This window comes from Ambystoma mexicanum, chromosome 12 (genome assembly GCF_040938575.1).
Source record: "Ambystoma mexicanum isolate Mex_15411 chromosome 12, UKY_AmexF1_1, whole genome shotgun sequence".
Taxonomy (NCBI): Eukaryota; Metazoa; Chordata; class Amphibia; order Caudata; family Ambystomatidae; genus Ambystoma; species Ambystoma mexicanum.
The window spans coordinates 202,325,926-202,338,168 of NC_090936.1; the positions used below are offsets into that span (position 1 = coordinate 202,325,926).

At 44.0% G+C, this 12,243-nt stretch overlaps 1 protein-coding gene across 2 annotated transcripts in view; it reads left to right on the forward strand.

The window, feature by feature from the left end:
• TIGAR (TP53 induced glycolysis regulatory phosphatase) overlaps window positions 1-12,243 on the forward strand; it is a 188,759-nt gene that overhangs the window by 95,793 nt on the left and 80,723 nt on the right. For both annotated transcript variants that reach the window (XM_069628301.1, XM_069628300.1), the window contains exon 2: window positions 5,268-5,305. In XM_069628301.1, the coding sequence (XP_069484402.1) occupies window positions 5,268-5,305 (38 nt within the window). The remainder of the gene's footprint in view (window positions 1-5,267; window positions 5,306-12,243) is intronic.

Below are 12,243 nucleotides of genomic sequence, written 5' to 3' on the forward strand. Positions count from 1 at the left end.
AGATGTAACCTTCTAAAGTCTGGTTCATACTTTTAGTGAAAATATTTACTGAGGCCAGCTTCCTTGGAGTCCTACGGCACAAGTTGTGTTTGAGGTCTATGCCGAATCCCTGTAGGGATATGACCCAATGCAATAACTTGAGATTCTGGCCATGCATGGTCATAAGCCACCCAAGAGGTTTGTGGTCTGTTTGTACAGTGAAGTGAGACCCAAAAATCTAGGATTATGTTGTGTACCACCCAAACAACTGCAAATGCCTCCTTTCAATTGTGCCCCAGTTGCGATCTCACTTGGTCAAGTGGGTACTTGGGTCCGCATGAGGTTGTTCTATCCCATCAGAGTTCAGTTGTGCACACATTCCAAATTCACAAGCATTTATTCTGGATAGTGAATTCCTGCCCATAATCCGGGATCTTGAGAACTGGTGCCTGGCACAATGCATCTTTCAAACTCTGGAAGAATGTCTGACAGGTGTAATGGAGTAGTATTGGGTTATATATGTGAACAATTGGGAGGCCCTGTTTTGATGGGCCCAAAATATACATACTTTACTTAATAATATTTATAATGTGCAACCAGAGACCCGGAGGCTTAAGGGCACACACTTAAAACAATAAATAAAAAAACATACATACAAAAAGACAAGAGGGGAAATAGTTAAAAACCACAGCATAGGCAAGGATGCAGAGTATTCCCTCATCATTACTACATACTGCAGTAAGACAGTAATTCCTGGCTTATCCTCCAATGCTGTCACAGGGATAGGAGACAATGAAAGCTACAAGCTGACCGATTCACTAACGTAAATGTTGTAACCATACATGTGCATCCACTAGATATGAAGCGCATATGCACTCAACATGAAGAAAACACTAGGTCAAATATGCGTTTATACATGAAGAATATTAACATTGCGACCATAAAGATATGAAGAATATTAACATAATCAATATGTTGGCCAAACGCAACACAAACGGTACACTAGTAGAACTCAATGACATAGAAACGCAATAGTAATGGGCAGCCATCTTTTCTAAAATGGACCCCAGCATGTTTCCGAGCTCTCAAGAACATCCAGGCTTCAGAAAACTTAAAGGCTAAATTCACAGAAACCTATGCAAACTCGAAAGGCTCAACAAGCACAAAATATAGTTAAATGCCCGAAACTTCAAGCTTGAAATGCGAGGAAATGATTCTCCCATGGGAGGAGGGGTTTGTCCAGAACACCATGTGCATAGGCTCTGGCAGTAAAATGTAATGCAGAATAAGAATTAAATGGCCGAAAATACAAATCTCAACAATAGTTTTTATAACTAGACTTGACACTAAGTAAGAGAAAATATAGGGAGGGACAAGAGAACTAATCTGAGATCAATGGAATGATGTTCTAGTGTCTGTTCGGCTTTGGGTTCCCGGGCCTTGCCTCCCGTTATCTTCAAGGCACATAGAATCCAGTTGAAACTTGTATTTATAGTCATTTTGTATATTTGCCTGCCAAAGCTTCACTAAGAGCTTTTTTTTTGATGGTCAGCACATGGTCATGTCAGAAGTGGGTGGGTTTTCATTTCAGGAAATGTTTTCCCAGTAAGGGAAGGACAATGTATTTAATCCATAAGGGCCTGAGGAAGTGCCAGATCGGCTTTTGGGACCTGCCCCAAATGTAACAAATGAGGATTATGCTTATAAGTGTGTCATTGTATAAAAATGAAAGCCTGTCATGGGCAGTATTGAGAACCTTTTTAGTAATGCTTCTCCCAGCTGCTGGGGTTCAATAAATGTCGGTTTTCTGCACGGTACCTACGTATCCATAGAGTATTTTTTATCAGGTTATATCTGCAAATGGATCCACCTTTACACAGGTTACAATCCAGGTGAACTTCTTCTGCAACCTTTTCGAGGTGACCTTGTTGTGGGATAGGGCAAGTGCCCCATACCTCTTGATAAAAGGACTTTAATCAGGCCCAGGAAGGTTCTCGCTTGAGTCTGGGTAGTGGGGATGGCCCAATCCATTACTGACTAGACTTTGACATGGTGAGGCTCTTTCTTGCCGCCACCCACTTGGTGTTCCAAGAAAGTCAGTTCCCTTTGCCATCTGGCACTTGGAGGCCTTGCTATTCGAGCCAGCCTTCTGCATGGCTTGAAGCAACGGTTTCAGATGGGGATGGATGGTCTTGCCAGGTATGACTGAAAAAAATGCAACAACCTGAATGTAGGCAATTAAGTGTTCTAGTCATCATAGTACCATGTTTAACATCCTCTGAAAGGTGGTGGGTCCTTTCTTTAACCCAAAGACCACAACATTACACTGACAGTGCCTTTGTGGAGTGGAAACTGTTGACCTCTCCTTCGCTTGACCAGTTAGGCTGACCTCCTAGTACCCTGCTGTGAGGCCAAAGGTGCTCATGAATTTGGCAGTGCCTACTTTGTCAATTGGTTTGTCTGCCCTTGTTTTGAGGTGTGCATCCGTTTTGGTGACAGAATTGAGCCCTCTGTGTAGTGCTCAAAAGCAGACTTCAATTCTCTCGCTGCAGGACCTTTTCGGGACCAGCACCACTGGGCTGACCATAGGGCTGCAGGGTGACTCAATAACTCCCAAGTCCAATGTTTATTGGCATTTTCCTCCTGGTTGGTGTCCTTGACCTTGTCGGACACCCTGTGAATGCTACTCTTCACTAGCTTGCTTTTCCCAGTATCGATGTCATGGATGCACCAATCAATCTTTCCTGGACTCGGTGAGAATAAACCTGCAAATTGGCCTAGTAGATGCTGGAAGAGTGGGGGCACCCATAGCAGGAGATTGGGATGTCAGGGTTGCCTACAGTGGAGAACCAAAACCTGGGATGGAGGCACAGTGGTTTCAGACCTCAAAGATCTACCAGAACAAAGTTGCTTGTCCTCAGCTAGAGGTTCTACTCGGGCTGACATTTGCCAAGACAGTGCAACTATCCCACTATGTGAAACTGCCTAAGCAGGAAGGTACTATTAAGCAATAACAGTTATCACGCAAGATGTGTGCATTGCAAATATTGGTCACTAGTGTGCCCTCATGACAGATGTTTGAAGGGGAATAGCATATGCTGTTCCTGTGGGTGCAATGGCTGTGATCTGTCCTATATCCTTTGGTCGAGAGTCCAAGAGTTCTGGATTGAGGTCGAGAGCCTCTTGAGTTAAATCCTGGTGTTGAAAGTGGAGCCAAATGCCTCAGGGTAAGAAAATATTGCTTGGTGAGCAATGTCCAGCTCCTAATTACTGATTGGTTGAAGTATATTAGGTGGCCATGAAAAAGGTAATGCAGTTAGATTTGCTGTCCATGAACCTAATACATTTCTAGATTTGGTGAGGTGGCTCCCTGGAAGGGACATTGGATGCATTAATGGTAGTTGGTTCAGAGGACAGACCACTTTGCGAACAGAATGGGCAAGAAGCTTGTGCCCCCCAACCCCTCCTGCCCACACCCCAATTTGGCTTTTTTTCTCAAAGTATTTCTTGTGTGGATTATGTCCTTGGAGAACCAAGCACCGTATTCTAGTATTGTCTACGCTGTTTTGTGAAATGTGAATCCAGAATTTAAAAAGAGGGTATTTTCAAATATAATTTAGTTTTTAGTGTGACTGACAACTTCCTAAGGTCCTAAGCGTACATTAATATTTTCCCTGAAAGCTCTGATAAGGTCCTACACAAGTGTGACTCTGTGGTCTATTAAAGACGTGCTTCTAAAATAACATTTGATCTGAACGTTTTTTAATTTCTAAAGACTTTAATTGTCTCTGAACCTATTCTTGTTACAATAACCTAATCGGGCCATAACGTGGTTAAGACTATTTGTATCCCCGTCGTTGTAAAATGCTTTGTTTTTTGTCCCTAGCTACTGTAGTAGTTTCTAACCAGTAGTCCTACTGTTTCTGGAATTGTCTTTGCCTGAAAGCTTTTGAAATGTGCTTGTTTCTGTTAATGTTCATGTTTAACTATGTGCCCGGACAATCTACCAAAGCGGAGCTAAAGATATCCTACCCTATGAATCGTCTGTCTGCAGTAGGGTGATAATAGAAGTTTGGTTCTGCTGCTTTAGTAACCTTTTTCTTGTTGTCATGGTGACTTCTGGAAGGCAAGGGGCTAGGCCCCCAAAGACAACAGGAGCCAATGACTGGAGCATGCACTGCAGTGCTGGTCCCGGAGGTAGTACACTGAGAATCCCACTGGGTGTCCATCAAATCCCAAGCCTCATATGTTGCGTACCACACAGCTGCCAAGAACCCCAGCCCCCTTTCGTGCGCTCCAAGAAAAAGTGACTTGCATTCAGAAAACGGAAGAATAATTTGCGTAAGTGGCCAGTGAGCAGGGCTTCACAACACACCTTTCCCAGCAAACCTGGTCGTTACCTTTTTTAAACTGACATGCACCCAAATAAAGTTTGAAACGTATCCCTGGGACTGAAAGGGAGAACACCTGGTCAAGACAGCCAAGGAGAAGAGCACCTGAACAGAGAGACCCGAGTTCACCCCCCCTCCACCCCCACCACAGTGCAACTATGTGGTGCCATCGTGAAGTTGAATGGCAATGGATGCAAGATTGCCTGACTCAAAAATGGCGGAGTGTGCTTTTGACCTATTGATAAACAACCTGCACCCCTGCCTGCTACTCGAGCACATACACGTGTGGAACTGGTAGTGCAATGTGGGGCCCGTCAATGGGCCCATTTCCAGTTGTCACACGGGTGCTCTAGAGTGAAGGGGGAAGTGGGAGGTAGACCGACGGAGTGGCTGGGTGGGGGAGGGAATATAAGTACTTTGGGATCCAACTTTTCTGAAGAGTGGGGCACTGGACCCCCTTCAATCGACGTAAGGTAACTTGAGAAAGTGGTGCCTGGTAGCTTACTGTCCTGGAGGGCCAATGCAACAACATGCCATTCAATAACGACCTCGGAGCAAGATAGAAGTGCTTGAGGGCACTATAGAATCCCACTGACTGTAAGTGACTGTTGGCCCTATGCAGAATTATCACCCTAACGTAGAAAGGGAGGGATGGGTTCAGGCATACAGCCTAAAGTAAGTAGGGCAACCAGGTAACATCACTTGCTTTTCTATCAGACCACTGTTTCTCTATACACACATTCCCATTTCAACTGGCCTGGAGTCCCCTGCGTATCCTTGGCCGTCATACTGGCGTTTGCACCACTCATGGGGTCCTATGTATTGCTTAGCCAAATATATAACATTGTTAGATAACATTAACATTTTTTGCATTGATTTGTTTCTATTTTGTTGCAGTGGAGAAACAAGATACAACAAGGAAAGACTTCTACAAGGTTGGTTTAATATCTTCTTTCCAGTACTAAAATGATGTTGTTTGAATCATTCGGGGCTTTCTTCTGGTTCCTTCTGTGTTTTGGTCCCTACCTCATGCCATAGACCATTAGTTTGTTTGATTTTTTATGAGCCTTTTTGCTATGAATTGGTGTCTGACTTAGCCCAAGACTTGCTGCTGAGCAGATACAAGGCACCCCTCACTTCTGTGTCGCTGAGTGAAAGATCTGCTTCCCTCACACACGTCTGAAAAGGACAACCACTGCAAACCTCGGTGTCTGCCTCACGCACCCTCGGCCAGGCAGCTTCCATGCATCATACTTGCCTGTTGTCATTCATGATCCTAAGAGGACCTGCTGTAATTACAGAAACGTGGTTCATGGACACTCTTTATACTTCCCTTTTACAAGATGCCATCATGTTACCCCAGGCAATTCCAAAATAGGAAGGGGCAAAGAAAGGCATGCCATGGTCTACAAATTCCACTAATGAACTATCACATGGAAAATCCCCATGCAGAACCTAGGAGCTGTATGGGCTCTGCTCATCAATGTCCCATTGACTGTTCATAAGCTGGGGTAAATCTTGATTTCATATTGCAAGCTACTAGCCAGGAATATAAATTGCACGCCCTCTCAATTTTCCAAATACATGCAGCACACAATTTTCTTCTTGCCAAGAGTCAATCACTAACCACTGCACATTTTGAGAGCTGTTAATGAGAGCCGGCTACCTTCCTCAAAACACATTCTATGCAGCTTTTGCCCCTTAACACCCGCATATTTATTTCAAACCTCTCTGACCGAGAACCCCATCCATCTCTGACCTACAGGCTGTTTTCGTCTCTCCAATAAGGACTGTGGACTGATTGGCACCAAATGAGAAACCGCCCAAAGCACTGTAGATGTGCCATCTGTTGACTTTGGGCAAAACTGTACAGTAGTTTTGCAGTAACTTGACCGAGAAGGGGATGTCACCAGACTCAACATTTTTTTAATGTTGATCCCGCAAAGCTTTTAAGAAATGAAAATGTACAATTATTTTTGTTTTGTTTGTTTATCCTCTATGCTAGTGATTACCTTGTTAATCCTGCGGAACGCTGATCAAAGTGCTCAAAATGTTTGGAGAAGGGCAAAGGGGTGGTTTCATATGTCCTTTTTAGTTAATTTCAAATGAATTGATATGTAATAAAGTAAAAAGGGAGGGACAACTTTATAATCCAGTTCTTAAAATTATGTAGAATGAAAACAATGCGAGTATCCGCCCTGTAGTCTTCTAGCGATTAATAACTGAATTGTAAAATTCCCAAAAGTACATATGGTCACTGTGATTGGATGCTGCCTGTCGGATGTGAAACCCTTAGCTTTTCTGGTATCTAATGTTAAAAGGAGGCAGGTAATTATGTCCCTGAAAGGGGGGTCTGCCAATTTAGCCCCCGCCCTGTCATAATGCACCATGCCATAGTTCTAATGCGCACATGTGCCTTGCTGTAACCAGTCTTATGACCGCTAGTCCCCCAGCTTTGCATTGGCACCAAGCAAGTTCAAATGCCACCTGTGCATCCCTGACAACTGCTAGGATGCAGTTGCTCCATGCAGTGGTATATTTTTAATCTTCTGCACCTTGGTTCTAAATTGTAATAATTGTATTACCCTTGTTTTGGGACATGTCAGGTAAATGGCTCTGGTGTTAGTCCGTTCTCTGGTGTGTCGTGTGAAAGTTATTGTTGTAAAGAGGGGGGAGGTGGCAGTAGTTTTGAATGTCCTACATGGTAGGATTGGGAAAAGGTGTTGAAAGAAGGGGGATATTACATCTCACCCGTCGGTGTGCCACTCCCATTCCCTGAGGACCTCCATACAGCTGATCCTCCCTCACTGATCCACCCCCAGGAACTGGATCCAATAGCGATGGCCGTGTCCTGGCCTCCTCGATGGCAGTCCCCGGGGACTAGCTAGGGAGACGCCTACAGATTTTTCACACAACCCAGCAATTTGTTATCACACCAGTGTTTGCTCTGTGAGCAGGGTTTCAGTATGTCGATGACTGATGTACATTGGTGTCTAGGCTTACTATCTCGACAACAGCCATGACTACCCTGTATACTACCCCTTTTGATTCTCCAGCAGGAAGAATTGCCTTACTCTCAAGTCACAGCTCCTCAAAACATGAGCCAAATGGGAGTAGGGGAAGAGGGGTTCATGGGCCTCTTGTTTTATTTCAAGAAAGATGCCATCCCTCATCTCCTAGGCCATGAGCCCAGGTGATCAGCTTTGTAGTTAACCTTGTGCAATGTCTTGTGTCTGGGAATATGCGTAAGGAGTGAGGCAGGTGTCTTATCTTTTCTTCGCTAATGAATCGACCGTGTTTTGCAATTATGGGTCTCGTGGGAGAGAACCACTTTTGGATTTCTTTATTGGATTTTTTTTTTATTTTTATTGGTGTCTTTTCCTCAACGTGCAGATCCTCCCTAATTTCTTATTTACCTGTACGTTTTCTTCGTGTTGAACGTACCTGTGCTTCATGTCTATTGGATTCATATGTATGTTTCTATCGTCTATCTGGCTAGTCTCATCATCTTTAGCTCACATTGTGTTCATCAATTGCTTCACTTGTGTGGGATATGGGCGGTATGGTTGCCTCGTGAATAACGATTTTCACCTTTGTGTTATGAAAGTAAGAGTGCTGTAAATCCATTTTTTTGCTTCTGTGCTTGTTTTAAATTGTTTGGGTCATTTCATCCTGTTCGCTTTCCCCAAACATCCTTTTATAATAGTTGTGTGTTCTTTAGTAGTTTCATTTCAGTGCATTTAAACTTTTTCATCCTTCTGCTTTCTGCTATCGGCAGAGTTTTTTTTTTTCTGTCTATTGCGCACAAATGCCTCGCGGGTCACCTGATCTCCCTGTGATGCATTTATGTGCCAGCAGACTCGCCTGTGCAGAGGGCACGTCTGATGCCCCCCAAAGATGCACAAATGCAAGCCCTTCTGCCCGCTAGTGTACCAGCTGGGCTCTGGGCGACTCTTTATCGCCCTTAGCTAGTTTTCCGGGGAAGGTGTCTGTCTCGTAATGAATTTGTGGTATTGGACCCTCCTGAGACCTCTTTTCCTGCTGGTAATTCCTTTGAGACTCCAATCAGTCCTATCAGCGTAGAAAAACGTTTGCATTGCTTACTTGTCAATGCCCGCTCCCTTGTTGCTCACCACAGGTCGTATTATGACTTATTGACCGAGCATTTACCTGACTTGTCGTGGTGTCAGACCTGGCTGAGGGACTCCTGTGGTTCCGAAATGGTGGAAATACTACCAGACTACAAATTACATGGTCTTAACCAGCTGTCTAACCACCCTGGTGGTGGTTGCACTTATTTAGAAGTCAGAGTTGAGGTTAGCCCCCCACCCTCTGGTGCACTCCAAGATGGAGGCTCTTCTTGCTTGTTGGACCATTGCTGCCTCTTTTACTAGGCATATTTAGGTTGATCAGCCCTCTCGCTTGGATTCATCCTTCTATGACCTATTTGCAGAACTGATAGCTGACCTTCAAATTAAGTTTTCAAAACTACTGATTGTAGGTGATTTTAATCTTCAATATAATTGTGCTCCTGACTTGGCTACTGCTCCTTTCATTGAGGCTATGAGAAGTTTAAACTGCGTGCAGCTGGTTCATGAACCTACTCACCGTTTGGGTAACATCCTAGATCTTGTTTTTTCTTATCCACTGGTCTGGGTTTTTCCATTTCTGCCAATCTTATGGTCAGATCATATGGTGTTTCCCTTTTCTGGTCAGGTTGCAATTGTCTGCTCTACCACCAGTTTTCCTAACACCTTAAAGATAATTGCTGTTCAGTTGAGAAGGATATTACCTCTACTATCATTAAAGAATGTGGCAATCTCCTATACTGACACGGGTCCTTCTGGCTTCGCTTATCTGAATGCCCCTTTGCGGTCCTGTAAGGCGCATAGCCGTCCTTCAGCATCCTGGTTTAAAGATCATTTGAGATCCCTCTGGCTACTGCGCCGTCAAGCCAAGCGTAAATGGCACTCGTCCTATTGTTCGGCTGATGAGCTATTTTATCAGCATTTTACGAAGACAATCGAGCCATTTTCACAGCGAAGTGGTCCTTCACAGAAAAGGTTGAGGGTGCTCTTAATCAACCCAAGGCGCTTTTTACCTTGGTTTGCACACTGTTGTCCAGTGACTATGCCGTTGCAGGGATGGTCCCCTTTCAGGCCTTAAGCGATTCTCTCGCAAACTTTTTTTAAAATTCAGAATATCACATATATTCGCGCTAACATTTCCACTTCAGACTTGAGGCCGGCTCTGAGGCCTTGATCCTGTCCCCCTGGGACTGTTAAAGATTATTATGCCTGAAATTGCTTCTTGGGTTACCCAAACTGTTATCTCCTCCTGGAACACCGGACAGATTCTATCAAAGCGCAAACGTGCCTTGATTGTCCCGCTTTTGAAAAAGCCCACTCTTGATCCTTGTGTTCCGGGTAACTTTTGTGTCTCTTCTTTCTTCCTCTATGAAGCTTTTGGAGTCAATGGTTTCCCCTTGGTTGAGCTCATTTTCTGGAGGACTCCCATTTCTTTGACTCATTCCAATCTGGGTTCCGTCCAGGGAGGATCACAGAGAATGTTTTTGTCTCTGTTGTGAAGAAGGCATGGTATCGAGCAGTAGACATAGACACCATGGATACAAGTTTTGAAAATGTATTCACACTTTTGATCGGGACCGTAGAATTCCTAACTGGCCCTAACTCTAAAATGGGAGTCATCTCAACCATTAAACAATAACAAATACGTCCAAGTCAGTCTGGTCAAAATAAAAAGGCCTATACTTAGAAAACCTAACCTTGCCCATCTTCTTAGAATTACAAAGATCTTTACAAAATTAAAATAATGTCTCCAAAAGGAAATGTCAGTATGGCTTCAGCACCAACTCCCTTCCCCAGGTCCAATCCCACGGGGTGTAGAGTTTCTCAAAAAACAAAGGATGGGTGGAGGGCACAGTTCTCAGTCTTTGGCTTACTGGTACAATTCAACAGTTCAATCTTAGGCTTTCAATTGCTGGTAGTTCAATCATTTCTTTTAGGCTTTGCCCACCTTGCCATCAATACTCAGTTCATATATTCTCATTTTCTCACAGTTCTGCACCGCCTTCCCTCTGCTGGGCTCGAATCTGCCTCATCTGTTGGAGTTCCCGTCCCCACATTTTATCTCGTATATCTTTTCACTGTCAAAGAATTTACGTAGACCTCTGCATGACCACTTCGGCATCTCTTTAAACAATTCTTCAATTCACAATCCCGCCTTGTGGCGCCAATACTTCTTGGTACTTATGATTTACTTATGATTCTCACTCTTTAGTCTGCCTTCTTGGCCTTTTCAGAAGTTAATGTTTAATAGCAATACCTCCTTGGTATTTGTAGTTCTTATTCTCGTTTAGTTTCAAAGTTCATATTCGGCACCAATTGCCTCTTGGTACTTGTACTTGATACTTGTAATATAAGAACTTTGGAAAAAGGCCAAGAAGGCAAGAGAAAGAGAATAAGAACTACAAATAGGAATTTGTAGTTTTATTCTCTTTCTCTTGCCTTCTTGGCCTTTTTCCAAAGTTCTTATATTGTACTTTTGCCCTCTTGGCATATTTCACAGTTCACAAATGCCACTTTACTCTTATTCAACTTTCTTTCCTTATCGCAGTTCCCTTTTGATCTCCGCTTGTAATATCTTTCAAAATTCAGAACATTTTGCAGAGACTTTTGAATGTGCGACTTCATCTCGCAGGACCACTCTGCTACTTTGTATCCTTGTCTTTCAACACTTGTTCTCTTCATCTGTGTTTTTTATTGGCACAAGCGCAACTTTCAAATTACTGTCACTTTCCCTTTAACATCAACCAGACTTTAGTTTCCCTTAATAACTCACCGACTATGCTAATTGGGTTTCTGTCATCTCTTTCCTGCAGCTCAAGGCCCTTAACAACGCCTCTTTTGCTCCTCCCCAACCCCGCCTTTCACCCCAGAGCGTCACAGGCTGCTTTCTGGCAACTTGAAGGTTTGTTTCCTCTGCTCGCTCTGCTTTGCTCTTCAAATGCTTACGGACTCCCGAAAGCATGAAATCTTGACTGGCTTTCTCTTGATCCTCTCAACTGTCGCTCTAACGGTTGTCCTTTCACCTTCTCTTCCGAGGCTGATGCGAACCAGGCTGTAGATGTTCCTTCTCGTACCCTTTTATCTTCACTGGGAGTGTTAATAAGTGGCAGGTGTACATTGTTAGAGCTATGTGCCTGGCCTCATTATAGGGATAGGGCCAATGCAAGTCATGGGAGGTAATCTTTCTAACCTCATCTCTTATCTTCCTTGGTGCAATACATTCCTCAAGGTGAAATGGGGAGGAATTATGGGAGTTGTTGTTTCCCGTAAAGTAAGCAGAGCTGGGGGTTATATGGGTTGTGGAAAAAGGGATACCATGTCTAACCATTGAGTGCTCCTCCCCCCACTCCCCCAAGGACCCCATACCCAGGTGATCCTCCCTCGCTTGTCCACCCCCAGAGTCAGGATCCAAACTCAATGGCCTTTCCCAGGCCACCTAAGTATGGGATCCCTGGGGACTAGGTTGTGAAACATGCTCTGGATGATCTTGTCTGTTTGGCGACCAAGGTGGGGTGGGTGCGCTTATTCTTTTATCTCTTAGTGACCTTTGACATGGTCGACCATACCATCTTGTTGGACTGTCTTTCTGCTGTGGGACACTCGGGCCCTGTCCTCTTATGGTTAGTCTTTTTATTCAGGTAGAGATCCAAGTCTCTCTCCCTATCCCCCTCTCTCCCACTTTTGATTTTAATGTATACAAGCAGCTTCTTGTTGGTCTTGTCCACTCCCATGGCCTCTGTTGCGACTTCTTACGCTGATGATACCCAGAATATTGTTGGGCTTAA